The sequence below is a fragment of the Fukomys damarensis genome, unplaced genomic scaffold (assembly GCF_012274545.1).
Source record: "Fukomys damarensis isolate Sample0158 unplaced genomic scaffold, DMR_v1.0_HiC HiC_scaffold_15, whole genome shotgun sequence".
NCBI lineage: Eukaryota > Metazoa > Chordata > Mammalia > Rodentia > Bathyergidae > Fukomys > Fukomys damarensis.
Window position 1 is genome coordinate 7,826,790 of NW_022900927.1, and position 24,135 is coordinate 7,850,924.

At 40.8% G+C, this 24,135-nt stretch overlaps 1 protein-coding gene across 3 annotated transcripts in view; it reads left to right on the forward strand.

The window, feature by feature from the left end:
* Slc38a1 (solute carrier family 38 member 1) overlaps positions 1–24,135 on the forward strand; it is a 72,203-nt gene that overhangs the window by 33,689 nt on the left and 14,379 nt on the right. For all 3 annotated transcript variants that reach the window (XM_010638360.3, XM_010638363.3, XM_033763572.1), the window contains 6 exons: positions 1,592–1,667; positions 1,940–2,055; positions 19,257–19,330; positions 21,344–21,436; positions 21,757–21,838; positions 22,612–22,694. In XM_010638360.3, the coding sequence (XP_010636662.1) occupies positions 1,592–1,667; positions 1,940–2,055; positions 19,257–19,330; positions 21,344–21,436; positions 21,757–21,838; positions 22,612–22,694 (524 nt within the window). The remainder of the gene's footprint in view (positions 1–1,591; positions 1,668–1,939; positions 2,056–19,256; positions 19,331–21,343; positions 21,437–21,756; positions 21,839–22,611; positions 22,695–24,135) is intronic.

A 24,135-nucleotide genomic window follows, 5' to 3' on the forward strand; every position in this document is an offset into this window, starting at 1 on the left:
AAAAAAAAAATGAAGCAGCGTACCTGCCCTTGAAGCTCTTAGAGTTTGTTTGATGAAACAAGAATACAGACAATGACATTTGAGAGATGCAGATGAAAATAGCACTGAGATTCCACCTCACCCCAGAAAGAATGGGTGCTATCAAGAAATCAACCAATAACAAATGCTGGCAGGGCTGTGGGGAGAAAGGAACCCTTCTCCATTGTTGGTCTGAGTGTAGACTGGTGCAACGTTTGTGGAAATCAATATGCAGATACCACAAAGAACTACGACTAGAGGTTTCATTTGACCCAGCCATCCCTCTGCTGGGTATCTTTCCAAAAGAATTAAAAGAATCATACCACAGTGATATATGCGCACCCATATTTATAGTGGCACAGTTTGTAACAGCTACAACTTGGAAACAGCCCATTTGCCCATCAGTTGGAGACTGGATAAAGAAGATGTGGTTTTTCTATAAAATGGGGTACTACTCAGCCATAAAGAATGAGAAACTAGAGTCATTCATAGGAAAATGGATGCATGTTGAGGCCATACTGTATGAAAGGAATTGGCAAGTGACACACAGGCAGCAGAATGGAAGTAAAATAAAAAAGTTTACACCATCGATGGGGATTGATGACACCTAATGGCGGTGCCCTGATTGACCCCCCGCATTGGGTTGCAACTCCTTCTTTTATAGGGTTTTACAGCTTTGATCTTACTCAGTTGGTTACACTGCATTTTCACAGCTCACATTGCTGATACCCAAAACATAGTAGCAAGGCAGTTGAATTTCAACCCGGATGCAGTTCTTCGTCAGAGAAGTTACCTTTAAGATTTACTCAGTTACCTATTCTAGCCAGGAAGAAGGGAGCCTGTTTGGTCAACAAAGCTAACAGTAGTTCTTTTCATTTACAAAACTTTTGTGGGAGACTAGGTGCCTCCCAGTACCAGTACCAGTTCATTCTGAACTAAGCATAGTGAGGGGCAGAAGTTATCTTACATTGTGACATTTCCTACATTTTCACTTCTAAAGTTTTCCCTATTGATACTCTTAAGTGAAATAAATAAGACACACATATAAATACCAAACAGTTTCTCTGGTGTGAAAAACTAAAAGTGTAAATAAGATCCTAATCGAATAACGGATAATGTGAAATAGGAAGAAAAGGGCTAAAGATGTAGGGAAAGTGGGAAGGGGGGAAGGAAATAAGGGACAAGAAAAAATATGAGAAAAGGAAGAAATGGAAATGAAGACTGTAAATAAGGAAAGGTGGAGGGGGTGAAGGGAGGGCAGGGATAAGGGGAAAAAATGAGAACTAAGACCTGTCATGTAAAGGTACAAGATCCCAATGATGAATGTAACTGTACTGTATACCTAAAATGCACCAATAAACTTAATGAAAAAAGAAAAAGTTTACAGACACTGATACTGTCAAGAAAAAAAAAAGAGATGAGGGGAGGTGTTGAATAGAGCTATAAATTCTTATGCAAACCAATTCAAAACTGTTCATGTGTAATATGTTTGGTAAGTAATAAATCATTTAGTCTCGATGCTAAGCTTTAATTCATTACCATAAGGCTAAGTGTGTTATGCATTTCTTTATAGCAAGTTTATTTCTGACCGTGAAAGTAGAAGAAGTCTCACAAACAGCCATTTGGAGAAAAAGAAATGCGATGACTATGTAAGTATCATTAACATAAGTGTGCTTGTTTTTTTGACCACCTAAATTGGAACAGATGTTTCTAATTCATGTAGCTTAGCACCAAAAGCATAACTATATCTATGCATTTTTCTCCTGAAACCTATTTTAAAACATAGTAACTGGACCACTGAGAAAGAATGTCTTGGATTTTTATTTCCATGGTGGTTCCTAAGAGCGCTTTACAGGCTTTGGCTTGATGAACTTTCTTGGAGACTGCTTGGCTCACTGTGAATGTTGATTTCTTTGTTCAGATTCCAGGAACAACCTCGCTGGGCATGTCTGTCTTCAACCTAAGCAACGCCATCATGGGCAGTGGGATTCTGGGACTTGCCTTTGCCCTGGCGAACACTGGAATCCTTCTTTTTCTGTGAGTCTTGACGTGACTAAACTTTCCATTTTAGAACTATTTTCTGTAGGCTTCTGTTATGACAGAAAAAATTGGAAATGTTTCTAAATAGTTCCTATTTATTTTTTATTAACTGGGTAAGTGAGTGGTACATATTTTTATATTTATTGTTTGAGTGACTTTCCAAAATATACCTAATGCTTACATGAAAGAGGAAGATGGGGCTGGGAATTTAGCTCAGTGTTGTTCCTCTCAAGTGCAAGGTCCTGAGTTCGATCCCTGCTACCCCACCCCACAAAAAAAGAAAGAGGGAGAAAAATCTTTTTATTAATTAAAAATATTGAAGTAAGTATTTGTAAAAAGATTTGTTTACACATTTGGAAATAACTCTTTAAAATTTTTGTTTGTTTGTTTGCTTTTTGACACCAGGGATCGAACTTGGGTCCTTGTGCTTACAAGGCAGGTGGCAGAACCACTGAGCTAAATCCCCGGCCCTACTTTTTATTTTTATATTTTTGAATTCTACACTGTCACCTTAAATCTCAACTAAATGGTCAAAATATTAAGAGTTATTTAATCCGGTCAGTTACCACTTTGATATCTGGATTGCTGTGGAGCATGTATGGTGTGTAGATGTGTTTGTAGTAAATACTTAAGAAGAGAGATTTTCAGAGCTTTGGATGCAACAAATTAGCATTTTTTTTCAGTCATTCCAAATCTGGAAATATGTTTAATTTCAAAATGTGTATGCCATTTATTTCTGGTTTTTTTCTTTTTTGTTATTGTACTATATTAAGTTGTTAACATAGTGTAAAAAGACAACTATTTTATGCTAGTGACAACTGTAGCAGCTTGCTCTTTGTGCCTTGTACTATTCTGTTTTATTCTAAATCCTTCCAACACTAGGAAGTCAGTCCAATTGTTTGTTCCCTGTTTCATAGATAAGAAACTGAGGCATGGAGAGAGTACCTTGTATTTGACGGTGTCTTGTCACCTTTTTGGGGACTCCCTCCTTTGCAATTAATCCCTTGATTACTTTGTTTTGCATCCTGGATTGTGCTGATTGCACCTGTGCAGTCCGAGTTGCTATTCTTTTGTTCTGAGCTCTATCTTCCATCTTAGACTCTCCTCAGATATCAGTGGCTTCCCTGTGTGCTATAGTCAGGAATGAGGAAAAAGCAAAGGTCATTTGTGCCTGGTGCTCTCATGTGGTATTTACTGGTAATGGCTTCACTTGAAATCTTCACAGTGCCCCTTCTCTTGAGAAAGATAGTTTCTCTAGGATACTAGAACTTCAGCCACCCAGATCACCCAGGAAGGTCTGACTCCTGCCCTCACGGTCAGAGCCTGGCTGCCATCTTTCTGAGAAAGGGACCGGGGGGTGGGAATATCCCTGCATGCATGTCCTCTCAACCCCCAGTTTTCGTTACCATACTCCTCCCCACAAAGTGTACCCAGTCCTTCGCCCAGAGCTCTCTGTTTTATTCTATTGAGTATCTTCAGACTTCTCCAGTACCGGGCAGGAGCAACCCCATAGCTTTGTAGAGTAGAAGCCTGGTCTGGGGATCCTAGCTGTGCCTTCAAGCAGAGTCAACATATTTAGCATATTTCAGCTCATTCCCCCCATTGTTTCTTGCTTCCAGTTGTGCCGCTTAGGCGTTTGTGGGGTTCTGTGGTACAGATGGAGTTGGTCTGGACTCATTCCCCGTCAGTTCAGGATTCAGTTCTGCTACCTTCCAGTCATCAAATTTGTGTTCTGTTGTTTTTCCTCATGTTCTTACTGTTCTGGCACCTTTATACCTTTAAAAGAATAAAATAAAATCCTTTTACTTGTGTATCAGGAGGAACAGAAGTAAATTCTTGTATCCAATCTACCATTCCTGGAAACCAATTGATTTTTTAATTACACTGGCTCAGGGACAATTTATCTCCTAGTTCATGGCTGTTTAATTCCCTCATGAAGTAAAGAATTGGATAAATTTGACTTTTATAGTAGAAGGAAGATTTTTCCCTGGATAAAACCATTTAGGTTATTTAAGTATTTGTAAGAAGCATGAATAGCAAGCACCACACACCACATCTTGGATGATAGCTTGTGAAGGTAGTTGTATAAAGACTTGAGTTTAGCCAGGCATGGTGGTGCACACCTGTAATCCCATCACTCAGGAGGCTGAGGTAGGAGGATCGCTGTGAGCTCAAGGCCAGCTGGGCTACATAGTGAGTTCAAGGCCTGCCTGAAGTACATGGCAACACCCTGTCTCAAGAAACAATAGGAGAAAAAAAAAAGGCTCAAATTTAAAAGTTTCTCACAGAATATAGAACTCTTCCACCCCAGAACAAAGGCTTACTCTGTGACTTTTGTAAAACCAGCTGCTCCTACAGCTGCTGAAAGCCAAGGAGCTGTTGGCAGAATCCAAACACTTCATCTGGTACAGAGCTCTGCTCCAGGCTCCAGGGCCAGCCCTGAAAAGAAGTCCAAAACTGTCTTTAGAAGCACAACTGGGAGGGCTCCTCCATGTCGCCCTGGAGCTGGGTGCAGCCTCTTCACTGGAGTCAGCTGGAAACTTGTTGGTGTGATTTCTTCTTCTTGGATGAGTTTGGGCTCATTTTTTTTCTTTCTTTTTTTTTTTTTTTTTTTTTATTTTTTTTTTTGACCTAGCTATAATGGCTGTCGTTTCTGTTTAACACACACCTAATTCAGTTAAATTCAATGAGTTCTGCCCTATTGTAAAAATACTGTTAGGTTCTGAATTTTCCTAAATTCTGTGACCTTGTAATTCCAGACCTTTTGAAAAAAGTCTTGTTTTTCATTTTTTTCTTTCTTTCTTTTTTTTTTTTTTTTTTTTTTTTTTGGGAACTGGAGATCAAACTCAGGACCTTGCGCTTGTAAGGCCGATGTGGCACCACTGAGCTAAATCCCCAGTCCTCATTTTTTAATCTTACTTGGGTTGTGGTTGTGGGAATAAACTATCTATCTAAAAACACTTTGAACAGTGGCATGCAAGAAAAATTTTATTAATCAGTACCAACCCTAAGGGCTGTTAGAGGACTAAACGAGTGTGGGGTATGTGTGTGTGTGTGTGTGTGTGTGAACGTGTGTATATGTGAGTGTAAGGAAGAGACACAGCACCAGTGGTCCCTGTGTATAGCACAGGTTATATGGTAACTATTTATTAAAGTATCATGGTTATTATTAGGTAGTCACTAAATAATGGTTAACATTTATTGAACAGCAATTATATAGAAACTGTATGAGCCAAGTTGTCTCACCTGTTTCCCACCTACAGCACTGTGGGAGAGTGCTAGCTCCATTTTCCGGGTGAGCTGACTGAGGCTTAGAAACTTTCCTATGATGGTGAGTTAGATCAGAGGGTGCCAGTGCCCCATCCAGGACGGCCTGACTCTAGAGCAGGGTGAGCTAAAGCACCATCCTGTGCTTCATGTTGCTTTCTTCAGCAATCAGCTCTGAATTATTAATACACAGCACAAGGGAAATTTTATCCTCATCAGTGGGTGTTTGCTTAAGTTAAAGCGTACTTTTTAATTTTCCAATATACTTTAGCTTTAAAACCACCTTCAAAAATCATCAGCATTCCCAAATTATCTTGCTTGTGTTCCACTGAGAACCATCCTCTTTACTGTAATGAAAATAGCTTTGTAATATTGAGCACACTAACTTGTAGCTTGGAAATAGAGTCAAGCCCTTGGTCACAGTGAGTATTGTGGGCCTCAAGTATATTGCAAAACCAATAGCCCTTCTGATCCACTTCATGTTTTTTCATATGGACTGCCTAGCTTTCTCTCATGTAGATTTTTATTTCCCCCAGACTGCCTCTGAAGTCATCGAATTTAATTTGTTTCAAAAGAAGTAACTAAGCTTTTTGTTATTAACAGGTAAACACCTGTAATCCCAGTACTCAGGAGGCTCAGGCAAGCGGATTGTGAGTTCAAGGCCAGTTTAGGCTGCATAGTGAGATTCTGTCTCAAAAATAAATAAATAAGTAAATAAAATAAACACCAAGTAATAGCAGAGTCAAATAATACCAAGTCTGTCTTTAGGGAATTGGTTAAATTATCATGATAGTTCTATAAAATAGAATACTAGGTACTACTTAAAAGATACGGTGGCACATACCTGTCATCCTAGCACATGAGGAATCCAAGGTGGGAGGATTATAAATTCACGGCCTGCCTGGAGGACTAAATGAGACCCTGTGTCCAAAGTAAAGAGAGCTGGAGATATAGCTCGGTGTGGAGGCCTAGGGTTCAATCCCGAGAGGGTGGGGGGAGGGAAAGGGACTTTCCTGCTGAGCATGTAGCACATGCCTGTAATCCCAGCACTCAGGAGGCTGAGACAGGAGGATTGTTGTGAGTTCGAGGCGAGCCTGAGCTACATAGTGAGATCCTATCTCATTACAAAAAAAAAGGAGACACTTACATGGACAGGTAAAGAAAAATTTCCCAGGAATATTATTGGTGTAAAGAAACTGGATGTTGGGTAGAAGGGAGCATGCAGTGAGATGGTGTATATATGCATTGCCCAGAATAGTTCAGGAGGATAGACAGCTGTTGACAGTAGAGTCTAGGGGTGAAGTAGAGATTGAACATTTATACTCTTTAATTTATTTTTGCCATATTTTTTTGGTACCAGAACTCGAACTCAGGGCCTTGCACTTGCCAGTTGCTGTGCCATGAGTTAAATCCCTGGTCCTTTGCCATATATTTTTAAAACTAGCTCGAAAAAATTGTGTCTGGAGAACTTAAAACCAGGACAATAAAACTTTCCTTTTCCTCTTACCTAGAGAAAGCTTGAGAAAATACTTTTGATGTCTATATTTAGACCAGGAGAGCTAGAACAAGGAATCCGTTCTGTGCAAAATGCTCCAAACTGTATTTCCAACCTCATCTCCTTTCAGATTATCTCTGCCTGAGCCAAACGAATCTCCCCCTCTACTGTCACCCACAGTGCCTGTTGCTGTCACCTCAGCCCCCACCCCCTATCTCCATGCCTCTGAATCCTGCTGGTCTGGGAAGGCAGGGTCAGATGCCACCTCCTCCAGGAGTGTCCCTCCACTTCTCCCAGGGGAAGGCTAATCTCTTCCTTTTCCTTTCAGTATAATCTATACCTTTCTAATGCATATCACTTCCATTATTTAGACATATATTTTACCTTCCCTATTGAATTCCAAACCCTGCAGAAACAGGATTAATGTCAAATTCTTTTGTGTTCTCATCATCCTTCCTGCCCCCAACAAGATCTAGAACAGCGTTTGCATACAGCCGATTTGCAATAAGGTCTGTTGACATGAAATGAACGACTGAATATGTGAGAATTACATTTTGCAAAACCAGAAACAAGGTTTTAGAGCAAAACAGTGGCCCTCATCATTGTTGTACTTAGGGGGGGAAAAAAAGTAATCTGAAAGGTTTAATTCACCCTCAAATTTTTAGTAGGTTGTGGAGATGTAATGATAATAATCACAAGGTTTTCATGGGACTCACTGCTCATTATTTATTTTCCTAACAATAACTTCTTCATTTGAAAATTCAAACCAGTGCAGAGGCTGTTAAGAAAGGCCATATGAGGTTGGTATTGCAATAGGGCATTTGTTGTTAAACTATTTGCAAAAAGTACACTAATTGTCGTTGTCAATTTACAGCAGTTACCTTCGTTTTGTGGTAGATTGTTTGCTTCAATTGTAGATGACTTGTTCCTCTCTCCTTCTCCTAATATTTGCCTTGGTGGAATATTTGTAATTACCCTACCAACAAAACAACGCAACATGGGTAACCTAGTGTTTACAAAGCAACCAGTAAATACCCATGCTAGTAGGGATAAATTTAACAACAAAAATGGTCCTGTGAACTGAGATCAGAGTGCCTTCTCTCTTCAGATCCAGTATTTGGCACTGGATCCTACATAAGGGAGAAACAGATATAGAATTAAAATTACAGATGCATGATCACATTTGCCCTGAATCCCTGGTTGGGCATTGGAAGTTTGATCATTTTTATCCCTTGAAAACGCATTCTTGCTCTATCAGAAGGTATATATTCTTAAATAACAGACCCAGCATAGCTTTCTGATGTCTCTAAAGTCTAAATTGGATTGATATTGCAGTGAACCTTTGCAAATATTCTACCTGTTCTTGATCTGTCATTGCTTTATTACTATATATATTCTAAAACACTGGATGATGTCAACCAATATGATGAATTTGTACTTAGTGGTAGCAAAGATGATATTTGTGTTATTTATCAAATGATTTCTTCTAAATATTAAGTCATCTCAGTGCACGCCCCAGGAAAGGCCACATTAGGATCTTGTCTTGTAAAAACAGGACAGTTAGCTGAGCAGGGTGGCATATACCTGTAATCCCAGCACTCTGGGTAAATGAAGTGGGAGGATCAAAATTTAAGCCCGTGGGGTGGGGATATAGCTCAGTGGTGCCACCACTACTGGCAAGTACAAGGTCCTGAGTTCAATCCCCGGTAACCACCCCCGCCAAAAAATTAAAGTCCAGCTTGGGTGACTTAGCAAGACCTGTCTCAAAATAAAAAATAAAAATTGCTGGGGATGTAGCAGTGCCCAGGCCTGGGTGTTAAATCCTCAGTGCTGCCAGGGTAGGGTACAGTTAAAAGAAAGTCCTGGTCTTCCGGATGATCCTAGGAGGTCCATGGATATAGTCATATTCGTCTTCCATCCTGTCCATCAGTTATTTGTTTTTAAAATTCTTTGAGTTATGTTCCATGGTTCCTTAGAAATGATCTGAAATGAAAACTGTTGTCCTTTAGTTGGCAGGAGAAATAATTGGCATCAGAGTCTCTCGTTTGGGAATCATAATACTGGAAGGAGAGGAGTGCCACATTCAGGCTCGCCAACACTTTAAATCCATGTAGAAAGGCCAGCAGCAGCGCCATTGAACTCTATTGAAATTCATTGGATTTAGAAGCCTTTCAGAAAAGGGGAAATGGGAAAGTGGTTAGTGTTATGCTTCCAATGAGTGCTTATTTTGTAAACAGGAAGAGCTCGCATGTGTAGGAGATGAGACCCACCCATTGTTTTTTAAAACTAAGTACTTATTGCTTAGTTTATGAGTCATCCTCACTGTGGCTGATAAGGGTTTCCAAGAGTTTAATTCTCTTAGCCCTAGAGATGTAGGAGTGTGTGAGCGTGTGTGTGTGTGTGTGTGTGTGTGTGTGTGCGTGTTTGCTCACACACCAGAGTTCACTTGGACTTGGTGACGTTGATTGTAGCAGGTGCATCTTTGCCATCCAAGGACGACAGGGGCCTTTGTTTTGGTCCACTGTATTTTTCTTAGCTTGCAAGAGACAAGCGAACTCTACTGTGCGATTTTCACAGCATTATTCACGACCACCCCCACCCCCACCCCCGCTGCATAGAGCACCTCTTCTGCTCATTGTGAAACTTTGGTAGACCAGCTGTGCAGTAGCACAGGAGGGTGGTTAACTTCAGTCCAGAGAGTTGGACTTGCAAGGTTAGCTGGAACTTTTATAACCTTCAGAGCAGTAGTTGATTAAATAGAATGGAAAACTGCTCCTGTGCGGACCAGTTAGTTTTGCTTTGTTTTTGTACCACAGGCTTCTCTGTATGTCAGGCATCTGGTATGACAGATCTGCATCTGTCCCACGTGTTGGCATGCCACAGCTTACAGACCAAAGCCACTCCACCCTCTTTTTGTATGACCTATTGGCTGAGAATGCCTTCAATTTTTAGAATGGTTTTAAATAGAAGATAGTTAAAAATTATCCATCGTTTCATGGACTCTTAACAACAATAATAATGGCAAACCTAGAGCTTTCAATGATAATGAACAGCCTCACCATCACTACTTTATAACAAACCTATTTGTCATCCCCATTTTATAGGTAAACTCAGATTCACAGGGGTGAGGTCGCTTGCCCAGATTGGCACTGATCTCTGGGCAGTGGGTGGGTGGCAACGTGTCCTGTTGTGCTTCCCATCTCTCAAGTGTGCCTTGTTATCATGGAATGAGTGAAAAGGCACGGATGAAACTCCACATCCACCATTCCACCCAGCGCCATTTACTTCCTTCTCTCAATAGCCTATGGCACTTTTCTGCCGCTCAAAAGTTACATCTTTACAAGAGGCAAAAGGGGGCATCATTTCAAAAGTTAAAGATATAGGTTTGTGGAGAAGAGGAATCAGTTATTCTTGTGGAATACAAGAAGAGGAACAAGGACACGTCAACGGTTATAAATGGAGAATCCACAAAACCACAGCACTCTACCATCCACCGGTAAAAACAGGAAGTGGCAGTAGCACGCTGCTTTCTTACTCTTACAACTTCCTCCTCTCAGCTCAGGCCTCCTGCTAACTTTTTTAACCTCACCAAAGGCCAACTAAACTGATAAATTCTATTTCTGCCTTCATGCCTCTTTTAAATACCTCTTTTTAGGGTTTTAGTAGATGTTTGATTTGTACATCAGTCATACAGATTTCTTTTTTTAGACAAGACCAAATAGGTAACCAACAATGAGGCTACTTTAAGAAGTTTTGCACTAAAGAATTTCTACTTGATTACAAGGAAGGAAATGGGAAGAACTATACAAATAACTGCTTTCTCCTGGGCCAAGCTTTTTTTTTTTTTGGTACCAGGGATTGAACTTCGGTCCTTGCAAAGCAGTCCACCGAACCACTGAGCTAAATCCCCGGCCCTTGGGCAAAACTTTTTAAAACTAGCCTTTTTACTGGGCATGATGGTGCAAACCTGTAATACCAGCGTTTGGAAGGCTGAGACAGGATGATTGTCATGAGTTCAAAGCCAGCATGGGTTACATAGTGAGGCCAAGGCCAAGGCCTGAATTACATAGTGAGACCCTGTCTCAGAAACCAAAAGTAATAAGAATAACAAAAATAAACCCAACCATGTCATTCCTCAGTCCAAGTTACAAATACTACAAATAGCTACATGCTGCTAGATCTTAGTGTTCTTGTTCTCTGATGCTACCTGTGCCAACCTTAGACAAAATACTTAAACATTCCCGACCCTCACTTCAGTCCCTCTCACAAAAACCCTGTGTTTCTACTCCACTGATTCTTAGTCATAGGAGCCTGGAAAGCCCCTGAGTCTGAGCTTTCCGACAACACAGGAGGCGTGAGAACACTTTTCCTCTTGTTCTCCGTCCTCCATCAGGGTAGCCAACACTGCACAACCCTCCATCCTTTCTCCTTTTCTCTTTTCAACCAAGTTTCTGAATCTGCACTCTGTATGGGTACTTCCTTTAGGGAGAGCTGGGTTGGAGGAAGACCAGGGAGAGAGAGTAAAGATTTTTAAATGAATGAAAGGGTCAGAGGGAGGAGAGAGGGAGAGAGAAGACAGCAACAGAAGGGAGAGACTGGAGCAAGATGATTGGCCAAAAAGCTTTTCTATAGTTTATCTAGTTCTTTTGTACTATACTGTATTTTAATTTTTTTCTTATAAACATTCTGACTCGGCCAGCAGTATAAGTTTTGAAGTTAGAGCTGTGGGTAAATAAAAACAGGACTAATAGTAAAAGCTGCTTTTAAGCCCACTCAGGAGTTTTTCTATGAACTATTCTGCTCACTTAATTGAGGGTGGTTTAGGCTTCTAACTAGATTTAGAAGAGGAAGAATTACCTTTTTGTTTTTTGGCTCAGAGCAGGCCAAGGTGTAAATTTTTTCATTTGTCCTGAATCCTGGTTCATCTGACACCAACTGCCCCACCAGGCCACCCACTTTCAACCTGTGAAATCAGAGCCGTGTACCAGAGGTAAATGTGGCAAGGAGGACCTGTCTACCCCTGCTCAGGACTGGCCCCTGGGTCTTCTCCAGTAAAAACCAGTGATGACATCACCAAGGCACCCAGCGACTGGAGGGGTCTGAGGATGACCAGGAAACGGGCTGCAGAACAGACAGGCACAGACGGAGGGGGAACGTCCCCTTTGCCGCAAACATCCAAGCCCCCCAGGAACAATCAGGAGATAGAAACAGAAGGCCATCAAACACAGTCGACCTAATAACTTCTGACCAGATTGTTAGTATTGCCCAACAGATGCGCCCCTCTCTTTAGCCGATAAACTTTCTGGAACCCTCACCATCCTGGGGACTGCACAGTTGACAGCAGCTGCCCTCAGACCATCACAGATGTGATCAGAGGTGGTGCTGTGGGGAACTGCCAGGAACAGAGGAAAATATTTCAATATACGATCATCTGACAAAAAAAGGAAAAGAAGGAAAAAAGGGAGGGAGGGGAAAAAAGAAGAGGAAGAATTTCATAGTGTGATGAGCCTCAGATCACCTTTAGAAGGAAAGACGTGAGAGCAGAGTTTGAGAAATGCTCAAATACATATATCCTGCTGAAGTGAGTAAAGCTTGAATAAGTCAACCAAGAAAGCAGACAAGGCCTGGCCTTTTACGCAGCTAGTCAGCATCTGCCGGGAATGGCAGTGACTGCTGTCACTGCTTCCCTTTGTCACAGTCTCACCTGAGTCTCATCCCACTGCGACACTGGGCTGTGATACTAGCCCGGCCCCTCACTGCGTGTCACCACAGTACAACACATGAGAAACAGAAACGACTAAGATGCATGTGTCACAGGGCCGGAGCTCAGGGCTTCACGTGTCACTGCTCCAGTGAGGTCCACGGACCAGAAGCAGCAGCAGTTCTGGGGTGTTAGTTAGAAATGCAGAATCTCAGGTCCACTCCATAGCAGCCAAATTCCAGTATTTGTTTTACCAAGAATTGTAATTCATTGAAGTTTGAGAAAAGCTGCTTTCACCTTTGGCAAGGAGAATCATGCTAGGAGGGCTGGTTTAAGGGTTCCCTTGCTTTTGAGAAGAACAGGTCCTGGAGGAGTTGAGAGCACTTGTCAGCTAGGCAGCCCTAAACACCCCCTCGGAGCTATTCCTGGATTGAAAGCAATGGCAGCTGTTTCACCTCTACCTTCCAAGGGCTCTGGTGGGATTGGGAGTGTTGTATGAATCTTGCTGTATAACCTGACTTAAAATATAGTCTCACCCCTCTTAAAGTGTTATGAGGTTGTTTGTTGGTGGTAGATTTTAGGTATACTTTACATACAATAAAATCCCCCCATTTAAAGGGTATATTTGATAAGTTTACCTACCTATAGTTGTAAAATCACCACCACAACCATGGTATGGAACATTTTCATCACTTTTAACATTTTATTCAAGTTGTATCAGCATGTAGTATTTTAAAAGTAAAACTTATAGTATCCATACAATTTTGGGGTAAGTTATAGAAGACTAAAGAATCACAGTCCTGTCATTATGATGCAAAACAGTGACAAATATTTTTCATTAGAAGTCTAGAAGTTCATTGGTTAAGATATGTCAAAATTTTCTCACAGCATATAGAGTAAATATCCATGAAATCACTGGCACAAATATTTTAGAAATCATGGAGATCATGAGTGTCCCTGAAGACCAGAAGTGGATAAATTCCATTCTAGATTTCAAAAGTGATGAAAGGTAGATCCCAAAGAATGTTCCAGAGAAAATTATTAAATAGTTTGTTTATGGGCCGGGGATTTAGCTCAGTGGTTCTGCTGCCTGCCTTGCAAGTACAAGGTCCTGAGTTCGATCCCTGGTACAAAAATAAAAAATAGTTTTTTGTTTATTTGTAGTTACTGCAGGAAATAGTTCTCCAGCAAGGCCACAAAGCTTTTCTAAACTGATGTCATCTTTGGAGATCAAGTGAACTAATAGGTTACTAGACCATATTAGGGTAGTCTTTTAGTCAGGTATTGGCATAGTCTCACGAACTTGCTGATGAGATCTTAATATTTCTAAGTTCACCAAATTCTTAGCAAAGGACCTAATTGTGGATTTGGTGTTGCATGTAAATAGGCTGATAGGTGAATTGAACCATCATGTCCTGTAATATAGTAATGGAGACACCTAACAAAGCAATGAAATAAAAAAAAAAAATGATTCTGGTTACTGGTGGAGGATGGATCTGAGAAGGCAATGAAAGGGAGACGGTTAAAGATCATCACATTTACCCAGAAATTACATATGGCAGTGCCTTGACGGGAATGCTGTCAGAGGAGATGGGAGGTATTTGTCAGGTCTCACTAGAGTAACAGATTTAATATAATAATTACTAATAATAACATATAATATATATGTGCTGTATAAGGTAGGCTTACAGGGACCGCCTGTAGGGTGAGGTGTGGAAGGATATAAAAGGGCTGTCTGTGTGCTGGAGAACTAAACAATCCAGTCAGAGGTGGAGGAGCTGGAACTACTGCAGAATCCTGGTGGTGGTGGAAGGATCTGCATCAGAAGGCTGAAGAATCGAGCTGGGAGGCTCAAGATTTGGGAGGTTGAAGGGTCTGCACTGGAATCCTACAGGTGGATGTGCCAAGGTGATGAAGACTGGAGCAAAGCTTCTTTCTTCTTTCCCTTTTTATTCTATTCAGACTACAAGACTGTTGGCTGGTGCCACTCACACCCCAAGTGGGTCTTCTGTTTTCAGTAAATCCACCCAACCACACCTAGAACTATGCTGACCCAGTCAACTGGGTGCTTCTTACTCGAGTTGACACAACAGTTAACTATATCACAGGGTCAAAAGCACATGTATTTGGGTACAGTTTGGAGGTATAAAGAGAGAACATTGCCAGTAAATACGAGGGATGAGAGTAGTGGGGAGATCAAGGGCGACTTCCAGGGTTCCAGCATGATCGTGGACCATCTCCAGATGGGCTTGGCTCTTTTCAGTGTAGCAGTGGCTCAGATGAAGGTGCACTGACAATATGAATCTAGTGAAGTAGCTAATATGAAATAAGAAGAATTAATAATTTCAAAAGATACCATAAGATTTGAGATAAAATTAACAGAAATAAATGGAGTTCTATAACCTAGTTTTAAAAAAAAATGTACACAAGATAGAACCAGGCAGACTTAGTCTAGTAGCAGTTTACACTAGAAGTTCAAAAAGAATTAAAAACTGTGATAGGGCTACAATAAAAATGAACCTGAAATAGGTTGCCTTTAAAGAAGTACGATGTCCAGTATTGGAAATTAAAAATCCTATCATGCTTTGAACAGCTTGGACAAAAACTGATGCAGTGTCTTAGTGACTTTCCCATCACTGGGACAAAATACCCAACACCCACAACTTAAAGGAGAGGTTTATTTTGGCTCACAGTTTAAGTACAGGGTTGGATGTTTCCCAGGAAGAAATAGGATGGCAAAGAGACATTGCGGAGGAAAAGGCACGCAACCCATTGCATCCAGGAAGCGGACGGAGAAGGGATGAGCCAGGGACAAGAATACCCTCTTCCCGGTCACACCCCATCCGGGGCCCACCTCCTAACAGCACATTCAGTTCCTGAACTCAATGGGTGAACCCACGATTGAGTAAGGTGCCCCCAAGACTCAGCGAACTTCCAAACACATGAGGTTTTGAGGGGACATTGTAGATCCAAACCACAGTGGGTAGCATTGTGCTCAGCTTGGCACACTGTCCTTGGAAAGGACAGTTGAACAACTGCACCATGAGACATAGTCAACCCCGGCTCTCTCCTACCATGAAAGGAGCAGCTGAAAGGAGTAGAGGATTTCAGTCAAATAACACAGTCTTAAAATGAGCACTACTAAAAGGTTGGTTAAATAGAAGGGAGATAAGCATTCACATAGATTCAAGTAAGTCTAGAGGTTCCAGTGAAGACCCAAGGGTTGAAACAGCAGGAGTGATTTCAGCTCAGCCTCAGTTCTAAAGCATGGGAATTTCCAGAAACAGAAGGGCTTGCATAATGCATTCCTTGTCAAAAAGGTATTTTGTGGGTCTGGATGCCTGTGTGTTGGTAACCACAAGCAGAGAGGTCTCCTGTCCTGAGTGGAGGACAGGACAGGGTTATCTCTGAAGGTCTCCCTGATGCAGAAGTCTACACTTGCTCTTAGCCCAAAGGCTGAGAACTGAAGCTCAAGTCTAGAATTCTAAGTTTCCTAACAGGCCTCTTCTTGGGGGACATAAAGCTCTTAGGGTGTCCCTGTACCACATCTTACAAAGTACTGATGACATGAGGGTTCTTACAAGCTCTGACCATGTTCTTCATGGTTCTAACTCCGACCACCCCTTCCCCATGTCCCATGTACAGTTACACAATCCTCTTCTTGTCAAGACTAGACACAACTTTGGAAGAGTCCACACCTCACAGACCAGTTGTCATGTAAGAATGCCTTCTCCAGCACCATGGTTCTAACTCCGACCACCCCTTCCCCATGTCCCATGTACAGTTACACAACCCTCTTCTTGACACAACTTTGGAAGAGTCCACACCTCACAGACCAGTTGTCATGTAAGAATGCCTTCTCCAGCGACCTGTTTTGGCCTCGGCCCTATTAATACTGTGGCCAGTGGTTGGCAGTGTGGAAGCTTAAATGATACTCGCATGAAACGGAAAAATGGATCACTTGTATTCCGCATTGTTAGCACAAGAATACCATCTTGTGTTTCTCTTCCAGGAAACCATAATTGCATGTTCAGATATCTGTTTGGACAAATAGGGACATCATTATGCTCAAAACAAAAGCGTTCAAATAAACCATCACTCACTCCTCTCTGATCTCTCTTTAAGATGTCGTATGTCTCAAGCCATCTCAGATCAATTTTCTCAAACCGTTCTATGATCTATTAGTGTCAATTAGATGACAGATTGCTTCTTTCTAAGAATCTAAACAGAGGTATACTTATCTAAATTTTAATCTTATTCACAGCAGATTCTGGTGTGGTCTCAAGTATACTTAGAACGTTGCATACAAAAGTTGCTTCTTAGTGAGCTGCTAGAAAAAGATTTCTGTTTTATATGAGTTTTGGGAGGAATACAGAGGGTCTCCAGAAGTTAAAGGCAAGGGCTGTGGGCCTCTCAGTACATGTTACTTTCTGTAGGGTGTGATGTTAGCTCCCTTAAACATGGAAGTAAGAGGGCTGTTTTCATCGCTGTGGGAGCACCTCATTCAGCCCAATTTAAGTGTGGGAAAGAAGAAAGAGGAGTGGCTTACTGAAATCTTCCCTAATTAACACTGCTTGTGCTTGAGAAAGGAAAAGGTGATAGGAATCTGTGAAGAACTTCCTTACCTCTTTGCTAAGGGTTTTCAGAGGCTCACTGAGAGTCATCTACAAAGAGATTCAACCCACAGAAAGTTTAAGGAGGTAACCACGTCAAGAAACATGCGGTTCTAGGTTCTAGGGACTCTTAGCAGAGGGGACACTACAAGTATTTCCACAGAATGTTTCTTTTGCTGTTAAATTTTCAATTTCTCCCAAGTCTAGGGCCTTTGCTAAATCATTATGTAGATGTTGGTAATTAGCCCCTCCTGCTAGGACAACTTTCTGCAAGGTCATATTCTTTATTTATTGACCTCGGTTCTACGGTAATATCTCCTCTCCTGGTCAATCCCAGCAGAGTCCCAACAGGGCACATGGTGGCTCCAGAACAACACGTGGGAGGTCCTAGGGTCACCATCCTGTACCTACTGAGAAGCCCATTCTGTTCTGTGCCTTCGGGGCCAGTCCTTGCACGCGAGAGAACACAGAGAATCTCAGAGTGTGCTTCTTCAACATAAGTATTGCTTATCTTATAAGGTAGAGAAAAATCAAGCTGCACTGTGGTCCTATATCTTTGTCTCTGACAGAGGATATCAAATCAAGCTCTATTACAAACCTCAGAATTACTGGGTTAGTTAATAAGTGCTTATTCTCCATTTCTGGTGTCCCTCAACTGGAATAGAGCATAAGGACTCTCCCTCTTAATCACCTCCTCACTTAGGGATCTTAGCTAAATGAATATGTATCTGAGGGCAGGTCCTTAATAATCACAATCAACCTAAAATCCCCTTTAATGGCAGGTATAGTATGACCTTTACCAGTGTTGGGTTTGTGTTCTCTCTCCCAGGGTCTACTTTACCTCGATGAAGCACTGTTCCTCTTCTCTTTTCTGGCCAGTTTCTGGCAGCCCATCTGTTCCCCTGGTGACTACTTGTCTGTCCAGGGCTGTTCCGCACACAGGAGAAGCCAAATGTTATGGGGCCAGGGAGAGCTGGGAACAGTCATTCTGCCTAGGCTATGAAAGGCCTCTGATCTGGGACCAAGAGCAACAGGTCTCAGGTGTGAGATGGGAGAGGACAGGGTAGGCCCCCGCACTGAGAACCTCATGCTGGGCCAAGGCCCTCTCAGCAGTGCTTGTTAGGAAAATAATTGCCTTTAATTGCTCAAACTTGGAATCAATTGCAGTGATGTATTTTTGTCCTAGGGATATATTTTTCTACAACAGGAAATGAGTACTTTCACTTGGAAACTGCAATATTTTTTTCCTTTTTAACAAGAAGGCTTTATTTGCAGTTATCATGTCTGTTTTAACTAAACGATTCAGAAATAATCTGTGTAATCTCTCACATCATTGTAACCACGCTCTTTCTTTAGAAGGATTTGATAATGAGCTAGATGTACTGAAACAAAAACATGAGTTCATCACTGGAAAAAAAATTTCACTATACACAATCGTCCAGATTTCTCCACTAGTTAAAAGAGGTGCGTATTAACCTATGAGGAGGCGGGTGCAAAAGAGTGAATTGGATTGGTGGTATAATGTATGAAAAGTAGCTGTGGAGTGATTGATTATATGGTTTGGTTTGTATCTTTCTGTTAAAAGTGAGAATCTACAGATGGAAAAAGTTAAGCAAGCTGCCCAGAGTGACAGGGTCCCTCTCTTAAGACTACTGTAAGCTTTCCCCTTTACACCCCCTGTCTCACCCTGTGTAACGAGAGTCCACATACCACAGACTACAGAAGCTTTCTTTCATCATGTGGTCTTCAAGTCATCTCCACTGAAACGTTCCCAAAGAGCTACTTGGGCTTTGATTCACATAAAGGATTTGAGCTCATATAGTTACAGAGATTGCAGTGAGTACTTATTTATTTAGTTACTTTTTTTTTTTGGTACCGGCGATGGAGCTTGGGTTCTTGTGCTTGCGAGGCAGGCGGCGGAACCACTGAGCTAAATCCCCGGCCCTGAGTACTTATTTATTTGATAGAATGTTTTTATTGAACCTCTCAAAGCAAGGTGACTAATAGAGTCCACATTTTGTATACTATTAACTGTATAAATAGGCCTTTGCCTTTCAAAAATGCAAGGCCAGAATATATTGTTTCCTAGTTACTATAACAGGATTTATTTTCTTTACCTTAGGATACTTTTGACTTCGGTGACATTGCTGTCTATATATTCAATAAACCTTCTATTGATTTGCTCTAAGGAAACAGGTAAGCTGAGAAGGTGTCTAATTTTATTGAAGTCAGGGCAAATGATTTTCATGCTGTGACAAGATGATGTTCTCTCTGTTCAGCAACTTGATGATTAAAAAGAAAGACTCAGCCATAAAGAACGAGAAAATAGATTCATTCATAGGAAAATGGATACATATTGAAGATATACTCCTAAGAGAAATAAATAAGTCACACATGTGTAAATACCGAATAGTTTCCCTGGTGTGAATAATCTACAATAAAACACAAGATCTTAATAAGATTACTGTCATTTAGAAATGGGAAGAAAGGAGCTAAAGGTGTAGGGAAGGTGGGATGGGTAGGGGAAGGGTAATAAGGGAAAAGAAAAAAATGTAAGATAATGAAAAGATGAAAATAAAGTGTTTGTAGATGGGGAGGGGAGGAGGGGGTGAAGGGAGGGCAGAGGTAAGGGGAAAAAATGAGAATCAAGACTTGTCATGTAGAGGTACAAGACCCCAACAATGAATGTAACTGTACTATATCCCTAAAATGTACCAATAAACTCAATTAAAGCTGAAAAAAATACTGAATAATTTCTCTGGTGTGAAAAAAGGGAGGCTGAAGCAGGAGGATCACTTCAAATTTGAGACCAGCCTGGGATACATAATGAGTTCCAGGGTAGTCTGAACTAGATAGTAAGACCATGCCTCAAAAAATAAAATAATTAAATAAATAAATAAAAAGACTTGATTTTGACCTGCAGTAACTGGAAGACTTCTCATGGTATTTACCTAGAGAAACAGGCAGCGACATTTAAATTGTCATGGACAGTGAGAAAATAGTGTTGTCATTGGAAGTGAACATCAGTTGTACTTGTTTTTCTAGTTCCAGATGACTTCAATTTAAAGGCTTCAGTTTTTCCTTATGTCTTTGTAAATTCTAAACTAATACCCCATGTTTTCATATAATAACCTCCAACGTTTTAAAAGTAAACAGACCTTTTATTCTCCTTTGTGCATACTCCAAAGAGAAAATGTTACTCTTCAGGCTGTGTGGGAGTAAGCAACCCACCAAGGACTTAAATTCCCTGGGCAGTATAATACCTGAAGCTCTTGTTTTCTGTTTCTGGGACACTGGATTATGTTTGTAATACTGTGACTTTTACATTAGCTCAAGCCATATTGGCCAGCTATTATTGTGTACAGATGCCTGGAACATTTTGTAATAAATTCAGGATCTAGCCATTGTCTACTTTAAACACCAGTCTTAGGAGAGAGTAAACAAAAGTTTAATTGTAGCTTGTAACCCATGTTACTTTCTGTGAACCTTTTGAAAACATGAACTAAACTGTTACAATGAAATAGCAACGCTGAGAATATCAAATTCTAATGAATGGTTTAGAATTTTAGGACTTGTTGAGATGAGCTGTTTGACCACTTTAGAATTTTGCTGTAGTCAAATTACTCATTAAACAGATCTATCTGCTGCTTTCTTTTGGGAGTTGCATATTTTTGAACTGAATTTTACAAATGATCAGAATTCTTATGTGGTGACTATTAGATGCTTCTAGTGTTTTAGAACGAGATAGCTAGGGTGCTATGAAGATAATTCCTTGTTAGCCTAATCAGCTCAGGTAATTAATTTAGCAGGAAACTTTTGCCTCAATCATCAGGATCTTGTAAAGTCAAATCTTTTTTCAGTGGTTTACACCAAATTTGAGAAAAAGATCAGAGTGGGAATTCCCGATCCACACCCCAACCCCAAGGTACAGATGGCTAAAAATAAGCTTTGTGACCTAATAGTTCATTTGTCATGCTTTTGTATCCAACATGAAAAAGGAGAAATAGTAATCGTGCGTGACATTTTAAAATGTCAGGAGGGTTGTTTTATAATGGCGATGCCTTAACCTAGCAAAACCAAGATGGCTGTTTATTTGAGTTTGAGAAAGGCATCAAATATTATGGGAGGTGGCCAACAGAATGAAATGTTGGCTGTTTTTAATTTAGACCTTCTCACTTTCTTATGTCCTCAAATTTCATTTTTAAATAGGCTGCATGGTTTATGAAAAGCTGGGAGAACAAGTCTTTGGTACTACGGGGAAGCTGGTAACCTTTGGAGCCACTGCCCTGCAGAATATTGGAGGTAAGAAAAACATGTTTTTCTATACATAATTCTAAAGTATGTTGATACTATTTATTATCTTTTCTAAGTCTGGGGGTTAGGTGTCCACATAAAATTCAACATAATTCAAATAGTAATCACCTGGTTGCTAAAATGGAACATGGGAAGTAGAGCATAGGTAGTGAGCACTTATTTAAAAGCAAAAACCTGCAGGGGCAGCTAAAGGTACCTTGTGTCTTACTGAAGGTTAGTGAGTCTAAGACCAGGCTGGTAACCTTTCATAGAGCTTGCAACGTGAGCCTTAGTATCATCTTTCTAAAAATGTTCTCATTTCCTTCCAGCAATGCTAAGCTACCTCTTCATAGTAAAAAATGAACTACCTTCTGCCATAAAGTTTTTAATGGGAAAGGAAGAGGATTTTTCGTAAGTTATAGACTATTTTTTGTGATATAATTAAAATATTTTAATTTAAATGTGGGCTAACCAAAGCTTTTGTTTTGTGAAAATTGCAGAAACAAAGTTTTTTTGTTTGTTGTTTTAACAATAAATCTCTTTAGAGTCATATGCATAGAAGAAGCAGGAGGGGCCATTTGATTATGAGCATTTAAAAGGTATACTTGGGGCCGGGAATTTAGCTCAGTGGTTCTGCCGCCTGCCTTGCAAGTGCAAGGTCCTGAGTTGAACAGTTTTTATCACTGTTAGTTTCTCTGTTTCTCTTCAATAGATAAGTGTAGAAGCCAGAGTTCCTAGTGTTCCGGCCTTGGGATTCAAGGTCAGATCCATAGGATCAGGCAGAAAGAAATGCCTACCTGTGGTGACTGGATTCTTGCTGCTATTAGTCAAACAAAACAAAAAGGAACTTTCTCTTTCAATAATTGATAAGACAGGTTGTAATCTGACAGAATGCAATGTATACATTCAGCTTTGAAGCTACATAAATAATTCAAAGGAATGCCACATTTGGCCAATGGGAGAGGAGGAAAAAAACAATACCCCCTTCTTCCATTACACAGGCAAAGTAAAGGGATAGTGGTTAGGTCAACGTGTCTGGATAAAACCGGAATAGTGATCAAACATTTGATGGTAAAATTAGTATTAAAAGTTAACTAAAATACATCATAAAATTTTACATCTGAAGGGGAAGAATGTCACTTTCTGAACAAAAACTATAACCTAGCTGCTTACCTGCCTTTCAGACCCTGGTATGTGGATGGCCGATTTCTGGTGGTGATAGTTACCTTCGGCATCATTCTCCCTCTGTGTCTCCTGAAAAACTTAGGTAAAGAAATACCTTAACTTCATCATAGTGTTTCCAGCGCCCAGACGAATCAGAAACCTCACAAAAATGGACAGTTTTGCCTTCTGCTTCCAGTTGTAGAGTAACAAGTGAATCATAAATTACGAGAATTAATCAGGCCCAGCAGTACTGTCAAATGTAATCCCAGCCAACTGGAGGGTTGCAAATTCAAAGCCAGCCTGGGAAATTTAGTTAGACCCTGTCTCAAAATGAAATTGAAAATAAAAAGGGGTGAATGTGGCTCAGTGGTGGAGTTCTTGCCTAGCATGCATGAAGCCCTGGGTGCCATCCTCATTCTGCAAATAAAAACTAAAGAGAGCGAAAGCAGTGCTGGTGTGTATGTGATTTCCTAAATAGTCCCTCTCCGTAGCTGGAAGGCCTACAGAGAGGTCTTGAGGCCTGGACAGATACTGCAGTTTGCGACAGCACAACTTACAGGCTGCTCTAAAAAAAAGTCTAGAAAATGGACTTCTCCCATGAGGTCTTAAATACTCTGATTATTTAGACAAATAGATTTTTAAATCTAATATCAAGACACAGTTGCTTATGTTTATGCACAGAAGTATATGAATCACTCAGAAATTTAGAACCTAGCCAAGCGAAATGATTTCTCTTGCTGAAGGGAGTGAAATTTAAAGTTTAAAATGACAGATGATGTCCAAACCAAGTCATATCCATTTGGTTTTGACATTTGTTTCTGTGCTTGTATGTGGAGACTGGTATGCCTGGTACTTTGGGAATTTAACACGGTTTCCATCCAGTCATAAATCTCAAAGATGCATTTTCTTTAAATCTGACTCAATTCAAGGCAGAAGTATGGATGAAGATCTTCCAAAAACACAGGGTTTTTATTTTTGTTTTGTTTTGGCTTGGTTTAGAAATGTCAGGTTTTGGTAGCTTCTATGGAATTTATAAATAGATGTGTTTAAATTCCTTACTTTTTGTTCTCTGAATCTGCATGTAGGCCTTATCCATATGCATAGCAGTAGCTCTATCCTGTTTTCAGAGGGGCCCTACCAGGAGGCTGCAGGCCATGGCAGCACAGTAGGAGCTCTCCAGGCCTTCGAAGGGGAGGGAGTGAAGATCCGCAGAGGGCCCATTGATCTCTAGAAATTCACCTCATCTCTTCCCTGAGTGCCTCCCATCTGGGGAGGAAAGTATTACAACTAACACTCAGTAAGCACACAGTAAGTTCCACCCAGAGGCTCAGGGAGTAAATGGGTTTGCCCATCAGACTCCACCACATTCCAAAAACTCACAGACATAGGGCGAGAGCCAGAGGCTCCTTTTCCCTGGATTCTGAGAATCTACATTCTCTAGTGTGCCAGAAAGCACTGGACTCAGCACACTGGGTTTAATACCCTCAATGAAAGCCTCCTGTTTTTTACTAAACTAAGTAGCACTGCCAAATAAGAAACCTTAG